At 40.1% G+C, this 14151-nt stretch overlaps 1 protein-coding gene across 4 annotated transcripts in view; it reads right to left on the reverse strand.

Moving 5' to 3' along the window:
* SPECC1 (sperm antigen with calponin homology and coiled-coil domains 1) overlaps positions 1-14151 on the reverse strand; it is an 89156-nt gene that overhangs the window by 60564 nt on the left and 14441 nt on the right. The window contains exon 1 of one of the 4 annotated variants that reach the window (XM_026861449.1): positions 3782-4154. The exons of the other annotated variants lie outside the window; for them this stretch is intronic. Coding sequence (XP_026717250.1) covers positions 3782-3821 — 40 coding nt within the window. The 5' untranslated portion in view covers positions 3822-4154. Of the gene's footprint in view, positions 1-3781; positions 4155-14151 lie in introns of those variants that run through there. 4 annotated transcript variants of the gene reach the window in all.

Genomic DNA, 14151 nt, shown 5'->3' on the forward strand with positions numbered 1-14151 from the left:
CCCATCATTAAACTCATCTGTTCTCTTGAGCTCTTGCTTGGCAGAAATGGCGTGCTGACATATAACAGAGTTAAAATGAACGGCTCCCATGTTTAGAAGAAAGGAGAAAGGAAGAGAAGCAGATGAGAGACACTAAAGAGAGCACCCAGAAGAGATCTGACTACACACCCAAAAAGAGAAAACCAGAAATCACAAGAAAGAATATATTTCTACAATACCCTTTCTCTTGAAAGTCTTGAATGTTGTACAAACTATATATCTGACACTGAAGAATCCCCTCCTCAAAGATAAAATGAAGGCCCCCCAGGCCAGGACAAAACAGACATAAGAAAATAGATCAATACTGGCTTAGTGTACGCACTGATATCTGATATTCTCATCCAACCCATGTAGCATGTTTTACAAATAAGCACAGTCCCAAAAAAAGTCTAACCCTTGGATAACCCCACTCGTCACCTTGTTCCAACTAGTGAACTTAACATTTCCCATTCAGCCGCTTCTTTCAAGAAAGTTTTTGTACGTATTTGAGTCATTTGTTCCACCTCTTCCCGAAGATATTAATCATCCCATCACCTGCAGGTATTTAGAGGGTAAACAAAAGCCCACCATTACGATATCAGCCAATGTCAAAGAATCTTAGCACTCCTGTTTGGAAATACGGGCTGCCTCCCAGTTTCCAAGGCAAACTAATGTTTGAAAAGCTGCTTCTCTGAATAATACTGGTGTGCTGGAGAAAACTGTATTCTTCCATATAGCTCCCATGAAATGTTTCCAGTATTTCACAGGAGCTCTGGCCTGTGTTGGTTTACACTAATGGTTCCTTTAGCTTGAGGCAGCCTGTTTCAGAAGCAGAAAACTAACTCTCCTGATGAAATACAGCAATATTCACTATTGTTTTATATATTTTTCTGTACTACTTTATAGGTGTTTTCACTCTAAAACACTTCACATGCTTTATAAATACTAATATGGAGCACGCTCAGGTGTAGTAGGAAAAGCAACCACTCACTTTGCAAGTAGGAAGAGTTTTGGCAAACAAGTGATGCAAGCTTGGGTCACACTCCACAAAAGTTCTTACAAATGATTGTAAAAATGATTTAAAATAAGTTTTAAACTAGAAGTCAGGAGAAGCCTGTAGAATCTAACATCATTACAAACAATCTCAACTTTTTAGACGCGTTTACACTCCTAGCAACATGCAGATTAACTTAAAAAGAGATGATACTGAGCTGGTAAGAGTCTTGTGAATCTTCTGTTCAAAACGTACCCAATTAGACACCAGTAGCTGATTACTTTGCAAGAAAGACACAATGTAAGATGTCCTCACTTTATCTTCACTTCTCCACAACTCCTGCTCTCAGCTAGCTATGTTTCTTTCTGATTCCCCTGTATTAACCTACCAGCTTTAAACTGGTCAGCTTGGGGGCAATGATTTCCTTCCTGTTCCTTGCCAGCACTGACCAGCCCACCCAGAACTTGGGGTTACCACTGCTGTATCTTTATATTCCGAATCTTGATTGTTTGCTGTGGAGTCAGGATCACTCACATGGGCACTGTCAGACTCTGAAAGTATTCCTTCTGGGACCTGTATTTTATTTAGTTTGAAACGAAAACATATCTTTGTCATAGAACTGTAGCCTTGTTAGCCAAAAGCTATACACATCCCCTTGGCCTGTTATTCCTATTTATACTCAACAGGAAAACCTTTTAAGAGTATTTCATACTCTCATTATATGAAGTATTTTACTCTAGGTTATAACCTATACCCTAGGATCAGATTTTTAAAGACCTCAGTGTCCAGGTCAGATTTGACTGTTTGTAGTTATTGATCTAGTTTATGTTCCAGCTTTAAAGAGGGCCATTTCTGGGTTTTATTTTGGTTATTCCAAAAGGACCACAGTCATTCAAGATACAGGTATTCCTGAATGAGGGTTGAATTAAGTTAATCTATGTAGAAACAAAGCCTAATGTAGACACTTCCATGTATCACATTCTAATGTGAAAACCAAGGTTTTGCATCCTTGTTGTCAAAAATCAACACAAACTCTGCTTCAGATGTCTTTACATTACCCTCTGGCTTCCAAAGCCAGAGCTCTCACACAACAAGGAATATGTTGTCAGAATTTATTTTGTCAGCAGGAATGTTTTTGTAACTTTTTTCAGCATTAAACAGTTTTAAGCATGTAGTTCAGTACAAAATGCTCTCTGTTTTTCAGTCATATTCATACTTTACAAACAGTGAAAACATTAAAACAAGACTTAGTACAGCCTACGCTTAAAAAACTGGGAATAGTTTTAAAACTGTTTAGGTGCAAGAGAAAGCATAACGCTTTTCCCTTCAATAAAAAAATAAATCACAGGACAAGAGAAAACAAAGGATGAAAGATTTTCAAAACCCCCAGGGGGTCTGCACACTCATTTATCATCTATGTTAATGGTAATAAGCTGTTCAAATCCCACCATCGGCCCTGCAAACTCAGTCAGTTTTCTCAAACTCTGATCAGAAGTTAGCAGTGTACCTCCCCATCCCTACCCCTCCTCAAATGACAGTAACACGTTTAGTTCCAGCAAGACTTCTATAGCTGGCAGTGGAATGATTCCAGGGCCTGGGGACGTAAGCAGCCATACTTTCCAGCCTGAAGTTTAAGTTTCCCTTAGGACAGCATTTCTTCTGGTGACTGGATACTGGCAGCTTTTGTGTTCTTCATTAGCCTGCTGATTAACATACTGCTAGAGAGTTCTCCACTACACCTAACTGCTGTTCCAGCACTCGCTAGCTGATCTATTGTGCCTAGAGCAGCAATGCAGCGTTGTCTGCCTCTTGCTTTTCTTCACAATAGTAGAGATCAGCTACGTATGTATTTGCTTTTAAAACAATAGCTACATAACCAACCTGAAGTTATAAAGAAACCCTGATCAAGCAATAACTACTATAATGGAATTTTGTGAATGAAATTCCCATGGCAACAGTAAGAAACAGAGTGCCAGGAAATACAACCAATTCCAGTTTTCTATACTGTAGAGGGTTCTGAGATCGAACAGAAAGTAGGAAATAAACACCAGAAATCAGCAGGCCTACTGGTTTTTCCTCATTCAGTATTGGAGAAACAAGCAAAATAAATCAAAAGGCAATCAAAAACAGTACTACAGCATCAGGAACAAATAACTAGCCTTCCTAGTGTACAGTGTAGACATTCGGCACAAGGGAAATTAGATATACCTGATACTAGCTCATGGCTTTCTATAAAATCTGCTACTGATTAACATGCAAAGCACTACACTTCTGAAAGGACAATGGTGGGAAGACCTTCCACAAAGGCATCATTTTAAATTCTAAGGCCTGGAAAATTTCAGGCCTCAGGCCACGAACAATGGTGAAGGCTAAGAGAGCCAAGCTGCAGATCCTGACAAGTTGTGTGTACATCACTAGATAAGCTTTCTAACTTTTTAGCTGCATCATGCAGACTACGTAAAATATTATCTGTCAGGCAATAAGGTCCCTCCCTTGTAGGCATTCTGTTCCAACCAGCACAGGATTTCTTTCAGAAAAAGCTTCCCTGAGGACGGTGCTGTGATCTCAGGTACGGAGCGCTAACAAATAGCATTTACAAGGCACAAGGTAAACAGCAGCGATTTCTCTGTGGCTCGAAGCCATCAGCATTAGCTCTGACAACAGCCTCTGTTTCGGCTCAGCGGGACACCGCGGTTAACCCCCCCCGCCGAGAACAAGACCCCATCCCCTGCAGTAACAGCCCCGGCATGTCGCAGGGTCCGTACAGACCTTGGTCGTGCTCCTCCGCTCGCCCAGGCTGGTTGCCCATCTTCGGCCACTGCCCCGGCTCTTCCCCGAGCTCCTCTAGGACCCCGGCGCCCCGCTCATGCTCGGTGTCAGAGGCGGACCTGCCTCGCTCAGCCTTTAACGTCTACGCTTCAGCCAACTTCAAAAGGGAGAAAGAAGTCAGCTCCTTCCTAGTTCCTGGCACCAGGAACAGAGCCTGCTGCTCATGCTGAAGCAGCTGTGGCTCTCCCTCCTAACTCATTACAATATTATGCACCGAAGGCCGGCCTGTGCAGTTAATTAGCTGCCTGACTGCTGGAATAAAAGCAGGGGGAGAAAGAGGCAGAGAAAGAGCGAGCGAGCTCGCAGAGAAAGGAGGAGTGACTCAACGCGCAGGGTAAGCCACCCAGGGGCAGCAAGCGCGAACTGCAGGCGGTTCAAAGAAAGGCACTGATTTTATCAAGCCCCGCTGAAGCCAGGAACCGAGCTCCACGGCAGACAAGAGCTTAGCCTGGAAACTTGAGCCGAGCTTCAGTGCCCCAGAGCAGCCGCGGCTGCAGAGGGGTGAATGGCCAGAGAGCTGTTTCTAGCCTATACACTAGTAAATTCCAAACCAAAATACTGAAATGCTGCTCGGGGTGAAGGGCAGAAGGACTCTCAGTGAAGACAAGAGCAGCCAAATGCATCCAAAGCAAATACAAAACTCATTTTGCCCCCAGTTGACAGCCCCCGAGGAGCAAAGGGACCCTGCCCATAGCCCGAAGTACACTGTTGAGAGGAGACACACTTACATCTGGTTAAGGATGGCTCCCTAAGCTGCCAAAAGAATTAAGAGGACCAAATTTCAGAAATGTTCAGCATCTTCTGAAAACTTCAATACCTAAAAGATACTGAAATGGAAACTGAGCTCCTCTGAAAACCTGACCATGAAGCATAAACCCTTTCTGAACAGTCCTGTCTATGAGATTTGTTCCAATATCCTCCGGGGCTATTCCTGGGTAAACTTGAGCATCCCCAGCTCTTCTTGGCCTCAGCTGGTGCTGAGAATAGCCAGCACATTGTGGGTTCACATCCATATTTTAAAAACAAGGTACAGGATACACAGAATACTATTAAAACCTGATTCTCTCTGCTGAAGTAAAGTAAGGACATGGTATTATTATTATTCCTAAAAAATTATTAAGTTTTAAGTTAGAATATAAGAATTAAGTTGGAATAATAACTATTCCAAAATTACCCTCATGATAGTTCTTCACAAGCACTGAAAAAACCCATCACTAAACCTGATAGCCACGACTATACCTGGCAGCTGCAACCACAAATATGATCTACATACCATATCACTATCATTAGTAGCTTTGACTGTGACTTGCACTGCAAGAGCCTACCCACAGAGACTGGCCAACAGACGATCTTGCAAAGAAAGAAATCAAGATGCTCCTCACTAATGGAGTCATGATGTACATGGGAAACAAGAATATTGAATGACTCCAGTGATCAGTTTTATTAATTCAGAAACAAACCTAATGAGTCCTAGACTCAAACCAGATTAATTTCTGTACGTTTTATTTTCAGTCTAGCTAGTTGTGAATCCATTGTTTCAAATTTTTAAAAATGGAAATAATGCAATACAGTGGAACCAGAATTTTACTAATATTTCAGTATAAGAGGGTGACTTGTCAAGTTTTTCATTGTTCTTGCTCTGACACTTTATGGATGAAGCTAAAAGTTTTCATACCGCTGTCTATATTTGGATGACATTAAACAAAACTCCTGTCTACTTCTATCTTATGACATGCCAAGTATAAAATGCTTTGTTTAAGGAATAAGCCTTATAAGTTCTATAAAAAAGGATCATTGATAGCACATTCTTTTTCTAAAAGTCATCTTACAATCTCTTAAATCTTGTATCTTGTTAGGATGGGTACTCAGCTTGCCCATCTCAAAGGTACAGATAGAAATGTCCTCCAACTGTTGTTGAAACATATCTCCAAGACAAAGAGATTGTCTTCTATCACAGACTAAAGAGTGACTTCTGCTCTTCTTCAACAGGATTCACCAGAGGGATTGCATTAGCCAAGATAATCTCTTGGGTTGATAAATCCTGACACTGAGCATTTATTTCAGCACCTGCTTTCTATTTCTGTAGCACAAAAGGGAATAGTGTAACAGGGTCCCAGTACAGTATGGGGTGTAGCCTGAATTAATTATAAAGTGTAGTCACCAGGTCAGAGCAAACACATCTGAAATCTGAGCACTGTGGAAGAGTCATGACTGGAAGAACCAATCAGTTAGTTTTGACAGTAGCATGAAACATTGTCAGAACATTCTAACACCATGACAGGGAGAATGATGTCAGACGAAAGGCTTCTAGCCCAAGTCCACAGTGAAAGGTAAGGTATGAATTTTAAAATACAGCTATAGCCTGAGCAGAAGTCATGGATAAGAGATTACTGTTTATGGAGCTTGCAGCTCACAGTGAGGAAAGAGGAACAATGGCAAGCATGGCTTCTAGCGTAGTGACAAGGAAATAAATTATGACAGATGCATGGCTAAATCTTTGGGCAACTATTTGTTATCTGAACATTTTACATTATTTTTCCTTCCTCAGTAATAAAGGTATAAAAGCGAAATAACAATTTTATCTCTAAAGTAGATTATCTGATTTCTTCCTAGGCATGAAGTTTGACTCATCCTTTTGCACTATCCACTTGTGGGACTGCCAATAAAACCCCACAAACACCCCTTTTCTATGTAGTGAGAATAGGAATTAATTACTCAAGGTATGACATAAATAATTCTTTTAACTCACTAATCAAATGACAGGACTTACTTGCCAGACATAACCTTTTCTCGCATCCTACTCTCACAACGCAGCAAATGAATTAGCATAAATTCTGTGCAACTTCTAATCCATGCTCAAAAGAATGATCTCAGATTTGCAGTGCCACACAGCTGACAGTCCCCTCAGAAGACTAAGGTCTAGTGAAGTTACAGATGCTGAGCAAGACCTCCAGAGCCTGGACCTTCTGGCCAAGACTGAACAAACTGGTATTGATAGTCAGTGTCCACCCTTAGGGCCCCATTCAGTGTTCACACTGTCATGTTCTACTTCTTCCATTAATGCTAAAGATTTTATGAGCACTAAGTACATATGTAGCAGGGAGAAGAAATCTACAGAGATGATGTGTGTATCAGGCACAGCAGTAGACCCCAAAGGATTAGGAATACAGCATCTATATTGAAACTGAGAATAAAAAGCAAATGTATTTTTAACCATGCTAAAAAATAAATTTTTGTTGTGATGATAATTGGTGAGGTCATAGTTAAGTTCATGGCCCTGAACTGCAGCCTTCCAGGAACCCATCTGAGATGGAGCTGTCAATCCTTCCCTTCTTCCTTTACAGTATTAAAGTCTAATGTAAGCCAAAAGCTGCTGAAAAAAACAGTGGAAAAAAAATTATACAAGGAATGCCAAGCCCTCTCCTGATATGCATACTTGTTAGCTCAGGCCAGCTTTGCATTCCTTTCTTTTGATCCCTCCCATTCTTTAAGTGCAAACACAATGGCACCCTGCCAAGGCATTCTGGCTGTGATACATTTAGGCCTAGAGAATTTGTGTTAAGGATCATTTCTCTTCAAACCAGCTGAAGGAAAGCTGATAATTAACCTAGGGCAGGTAGTCAACACAAGGTTGTGTTGACTTTGCTGAACAGCTTCACTAAAGAAGCCTGAAAAGAAATGAAAACAAACTGAGAGATCATAGATTTGTGCTATTGCTGGGCCATCCAAGCATGCTCCCCTTTCTGTTTAGGTATCCCTAGCAAGGCTTGTGTGAGCATCACAGTTTGCTCACACCTGTAACGTATCTTCCCTATACATGTTGGCTTGAGCCAGTTAACTGTCAACAATTTAATGACTTGAGTCATTGTAGTTTTAAGATTTAGCATTTCAGTATCCTTACCACACACTGAATCCTCCTAATTGGCTCAGGTCCCAGGGTGGTAAACTTGTGCCAACAGAGTGATTCTCAGGGGACTGTACAACAGGGGAAGGGGTCTGTCTCTATTTCACAGGTTGCTTTAACAAGAGATTGCACGCAAAATCTTAGAATGTATTAATACAGATTCAGTGCAGTAAATGTAAATTGTACAGTAGGTTAGAAAGGAACAAAATTGAACAATGTACATACTGCAGACAGTTTCGTCAGCAGAAGTTAATTCTTGCCATTTAATAATGCAAGATGACTGCAGACAGCCTGTGAATCCCTTTCAGAAACTGTTATCCTTACAGGATCAGGTATTGGAAATCCCAACAGGCAGTCACTAAAATGCACTGCTCTCACTCCACTCCCAGTTATGGAAGCAGGTTCATATGATACAGCCAACAACAGAACAAAAGAATAATTATGTCAGTCAACCTTCATATGCCACCTTCAGAACAAGAAGAGGGCATCCATCAGTAGATCTTTCTAGTTCAAGGAATCATAGGACTGAGATGTTGACTCAACAGATATCTGAGTTTAGTGATAAGACTACTGCTATTTTTTCATTAAAGAACTACTGAGTTCCTTCTGTGCTACTGGAATAAGTGCCTTTTCTGATTAAAATATCCTACCAGTGTAACATATTTCTCAAAGGGGAAAAACAATCCTGAAGGACAGTCATGTGAAGCTGTGCCTGTTCCAAGCTGGTTTAAGATGCACAATTGTCCACGGGTTACAGAAAGAAAGAGCAGAGACTAGAAGAATGTGAAAATTTAACACGGCAACAAACGTCATACAGAAACATTTTCAGCAAAGGCATCAGAAGTGAACATACACATTTCAGTACGTAGACTATCACGAGAAAAAACAATCGTAAGAAGAAATAAGAGCAACTTGACAAGTAGGTGCCATAAACTGAATCTGAAATGCCAAATTTGATCTACCTCAATTCTTGAGCCTTGACTTTAGAGGTTAGTGGGTGAAGTTTTCTAAAATAATGCTGAAACTTAGTCCAATTACTCGATACCTGGGGAAATCACAGCTAGAGGAACTATCTTGCTAAGTAATGTCAGAGAGATTAAAGTATAGATTCACATTTGCACCAATATGTTACAAACAACTCTGCAGATATTTATGTGTGTGTAGACGCCAATATGCATATCCAGCTACATATAGAGCTATGGATGTAAACGTAGGCATATTTCCACATTGGTTTGCATGTTAAATTCCTGCAATACATATTGCCTATTTGAATGACAGCTTGACAAAGCAGTTTTTTAGGGGCTTCCTTTCCTTTTTAGATAATTTCTGGAGCTAGAATATCTTTTTTTTTTTTTTAAATAAGAAAATAATTATGCAAGAACTGTGTCTTGTACCTAGAAAGGGTAGAAAAAGACAACTAGCTTTCCAGATGAAGTTTTAAATCACATTTATTGCTCCTGGGAAACCCCAGATGAGATCAGTCATTTGGTTTCTAGTGAAGTCTTGTGGAACAGAACGTACCAATCTCATTAGTGTCTCTCACACTTGTCTCTATCTTTCACAAGAAAAATGAGACAGTAACAAGAATGAATGCAAAGTGCAGCAACCTTTCTACAAACCTATGGTAGTCCTTTGATGTGACAGATCACAAAAAGCAGGCCCCGTCAAAAACTGATGTATGGGAGAGTAAGAGGGCCTCAAGGTCAGAGAGCTGTCCTTCAAAAGAAATCACTTTCTTTTTCCTGTTCTAAATTGAGGTTCATTAGCATCTTATGAAGAACCAAACTGTCAATTAGATTTTTTTTCCAAAGATTTTTTTTAAAGAAAGCTTTTATTAAAAAAATACTTTTCTGAAATTTTCAGACCACGTAGAGAAGGCTTCTGGTTTGGATTAGCTTCACATTAACATAAATGGTTACCCCACATCAGCAAGTGACAAGCACTTGCCAAGCAGAGAAGTTAGAGGCAAGCAGACAATAAATTCAGTAGAGTCTATATATTACTCTCAAAGAGGAATCTTGAAATGACAATTCTATAAATGTGCAGGAGGCTCTGAAATCTGTAGTCTGCCACATTTTCAATTTTGATGAGAAAGAAGCGTATCTAATGAGTGATATGCACAATAAAACCATACATCAGTCTCCCCTCTAAAATCAACCATAGTTGAACTTGTTCAGGTTTCACAAGTGACGCTCATACCTTCCCCAGGACTAACACCAATGCTGGTAGTGGCCAGTTGACCTTATTATTTAAAGCCTCTCCTTTCTGAATATCATCACTATCACCATAGAAAAGCTACAAGCAACTGTTTTATTTTTTTTTTTTTTTTTTTTTTTTACATAACCTATATGGCAAACAAACAGTGATGGGCAAACAGACTAATGGTATGGGCTCTAACAGAACTAGGAAGGAATTGAAGATACATAGGTATCATATTTAGTCATTGGGCCATTAACTCTGACAATTGGGCAGGAAATGCAAATGACAATTCACAGAAAAACTCATCAAAACAGAGGCCCTCCTTATTGAAACTAAATGTTGTTCAAACCAAACTGCTCCACAACAGAATATAACCTTCAGGTCCTTCTACAGACTTCACTGATTACGCCAAATTTCTTGGTATTTTTATTTTACTATCTAATTTTCTGGGCTTATTACAACAGCATGCTTTGTACAGCTTCATTTCTACTGCTGGCAATGTTCCACTCTGGGATTAGTAGCTTCTGTCCAGGTAAGCTGCAGAGTTCAGTGTCTCGACACTAGATACCTAGGAGATAATTGAAACTCATAATATCTTTGAGTTTGTCTCCTCTACACTTCTGTACTGGCACTTTCTCCAACCATTGATGTTAATCAACTCAGCAGGCACGCACAGAACGCAACACTCTTGCTGCTATGGCTGAAAGTGTGTACCAATTATTGATTTTACCATTTTGTGCATAAAATAAATGGCCATTTCTAACGAAGCACAGGATGACACAGTAGGCCATCCCTTACATTGGCTTCTCCTGGCCTCCAGAGATGAACACATCCCCCTATTGTTGTGAGAAGGTATAGTACCTGTCTTCTAACATGGTTTGAGCTTTAGAGAGATCCTGAACTTATTAATTATAGAGATCCTTGGTATTTTAGTGACAAGTTAGATGATTATAGCATTGTTATTGACAGTTTCCTAGTGTTTCTGAGACAAATTCAATAGGCCTATATAGATTTAGACTTTACTCAGGAATAAAGAAATAAGCTGATGAACGAGCCTGAGAAAAAAGTAGTTATCTGTTACTTACATTTCAAGGATAACTGATACTTTGTACTGGAGCTAGCAGAGCTTCATATAAAAATTAACATATTTGTAAGAAATGAGGATGGCCAAAGTATTCTGAATGATTTCAGTTTACAGGCTCACAGCTCAGTCCAGTCACACATCCTGCCTATATCTAATTTTAATGCGATTAAACTAGACAGCCTAGAGAGAAATTTTCAGAAAGCACTTGAATTAGGAGTTTGTATGGAGTGAGGGACAGAACTGAGAGCAAGTATTTGGAATGACTTCTGGGATCCATTGAGAAAGTGATTTCACCTGTCTAAACCTCAAATTTTCCATTTGCATACCAGGACTACCATGCAATGTTCTTCCTGAGAAGTATGATCACATAAGAAGCTTTGAAATTCTCTGTCAAGTCGCATTATTTAAGGTTATTTGGTTTGCAAACCTCAAAGTATCAGAATCTGAAATATCACTGATTTCCTATAATCCTGAACCTTAAGGAGAAGAGAGTCCCAGTTTCTCATGAAGATATAAATTCCTCTATTTAAACATTTTAAAATAATTTATTTACTATGTGGCTTCATAGATCGGAAGGCTTTAGAAGTGCATGCATTAAAATAAACATTTTTCAAGATTAGTGACCTTTTCAAATTTTCCAGTTCTACTGCAACATTAAAAGCAATGCAAGAGCTCTGTAAGTTTGGTTTTAACATAAAACCAAATTGCTACCCCAGGATAGTACATGGAAAGACATAACACTGTGGATAAGGAAGCTGAATCCAAGACATGTATTCCTCCCTGCACATCATTTCCCATTGCTTGGGATTTCAAAACTGTCAAGCAGTTAAAGCCAAACACCACAGTACAGAAATTCCAGCCAGAATCTGTCTCCAGTTCCAATGCTCACCTCCACTCGCCAAGAATGGAGACATGAGATTGGCCTCATCTCCCTTTAAGTCACTTTTGATTTACTGCATTAGCTTCCAACAAGGCAGACAGGGGTAGTTATGTCAGCAAAAGGCTAGAATGAATAACTTTAACTCCACCAAGGGCAGCATACAGAGAAGCCTGTTTAAACAAGCAGTCTTGATGTCAAGTACCTATTATCTGCAGCATATGGAACACGTGCTATTGCTCAAGGTCGACACATAAATGCTGGACAGTCACATCCAAAGAAAGAAACTTAAGGGATTTTTTTTATTTTCATACCTTGTTTCTTGTAATTTCTCGCACACAACGCCATAATACTGAGTATCACCAGAATGTAGCTAGAACTAATATATTTTCAGTAAAATAATCAAATCACTAGAGTAACAGACAAAGAAAGACCAATCTAAGAAGTATACACATGGGGGTGGGAAGACATGATGTCTGCAGTTAAGACATGAAAGGAAAATACAGAAATTATGAAGGCAATCAAAGAAGCCAAAGAAAGTGGTTTCAAAACAAAATTTCAAGATTTACACAGTTGGCTATGTACAGAAACATCTGCATTTCCCAGCTACAGGAACGTTCTTACTTGGATTAGCTCCACAGTCAGCGTTGCCATATAGCCTTGATCACAATCAGAGGCTATGTGGGATGCCATTTCAATAAAATACAGCAGCTGAAACAATGTTCTCTCCTTTTCTACATAATGTTCCCAGGCACATGTTCTGCCCTCTGTCATATCTGATTCCTCTTAGCAACAATATACTATCATACGCTGATTGGTATTTTTCATACTGTAATCATCTAAAAGTATCATTCAGCTTTAACCTTGCTCACTAATGTCTAGCACCTTTCAGTGGCTGTGATAGCAACATTCTCAGAATATAGCTAGACTTCCAAGCACCCTTTTGAACTATGGAACTACTGTGAAAATAAAGATATGTAAGATATATGTCTTTTTGTTTGCATACCTGTAGATAGCCCCTGTAAGACCTGGGACAGTTCTCTCTAAGTTAAAAGGAATTTTAGACAGGTAGCACATATATTCTTAGTGTTTATCTGCACAGTATACACAACTCCACACTGGGACTCTTTTTGCCCAGCACTAATATTGCCATTCATACTGCAAATGTTGATGCAAAGCAATATATGAGGTCAGATCTGATGATGTAATTTAAATTGGCAAGACAATGCCCAGATGTAACCTGACCTCCATAAACCATTTTACCCTTTGTATTTAATCACCATCATAAATCTTACCCTCCCCCAATCCCAGTTATTATACATGCATGCAGAAGGGGGCTCTCTATTCCAGTGCTAGTATTTTTGTAGCTGACATATGTATTCCATTCTGGACTCCCTGCCGTGCTGTTTCCCTGGCTGCATTCCCAGGATCCTATGCTGCATCATCCGAACAGGTTTTCTTCTCTCCTCATTACTCCTCCCAAACATCTTTTGCCAGCATCATGCCTCTCTGTTGGCTGGTGAATCTCAAATGCCTTTGGATACCACTAGTCACTATTAAATTTGAGGATTTACACACCGATTAACCACAGAACAGGATCTGTCTTTGGGTTACCGTGAAGCATTTATGCTGTTAGAAGATGCATAATTTCCTTTCAAGGGGTGGGGGAAGTGTATAAAAGTTATTTTTTTTTCTTTTTTTTCCCCCAAAATCCCTTTCTGGTTCGTAACATTGTTCTGTAACACAGTCAAACACTGCAGAGGCTGTGACAAATAGGGAGGTCATGGTCAAATTTAATAAGATCTCACATTCCCTTGGAAATGCCACCAGGGAGCAGACAAAAGCAAGCGTTTGCTGAGCTCCGGGGGGAAAGCAGAATGTTTGCACAGAAACCCTTGGTATGCAGATGGTGTCGCTGCCTTTAGAAACAGGCTTAGATTTGAAACCAATGGGAACAAGCTGATGGGGCTAACGCTGAGGGAGAAAGCATGCCACACCGTAGCTTAGGAGCACAAGCTGTACACGGGGATGCTAGGGCTGGCTCTTTGTTCTTGCGTCTCTGCTGCGTCCCCGGAACAGCAGGGTAACCGCTCTGCTCATTCAGTGGAGGGAGAAGAGAGAATGCTATTGCTGTGCAGTGAAAACGTAAAAAATGAAAGCTTTCAAATGGATTTATTGCTTGACGAGACACTGGGCTGTGGACTTCCAACAGCCCCGTCGGGACGGGACCGGGCCTGTCTCTTATA

The sequence above is a fragment of the Athene cunicularia genome, assembly GCF_003259725.1.
Source record: "Athene cunicularia isolate RWA chromosome 19 unlocalized genomic scaffold, athCun1 chr19_part1, whole genome shotgun sequence".
Classification (NCBI taxonomy): domain Eukaryota; kingdom Metazoa; phylum Chordata; class Aves; order Strigiformes; family Strigidae; genus Athene; species Athene cunicularia.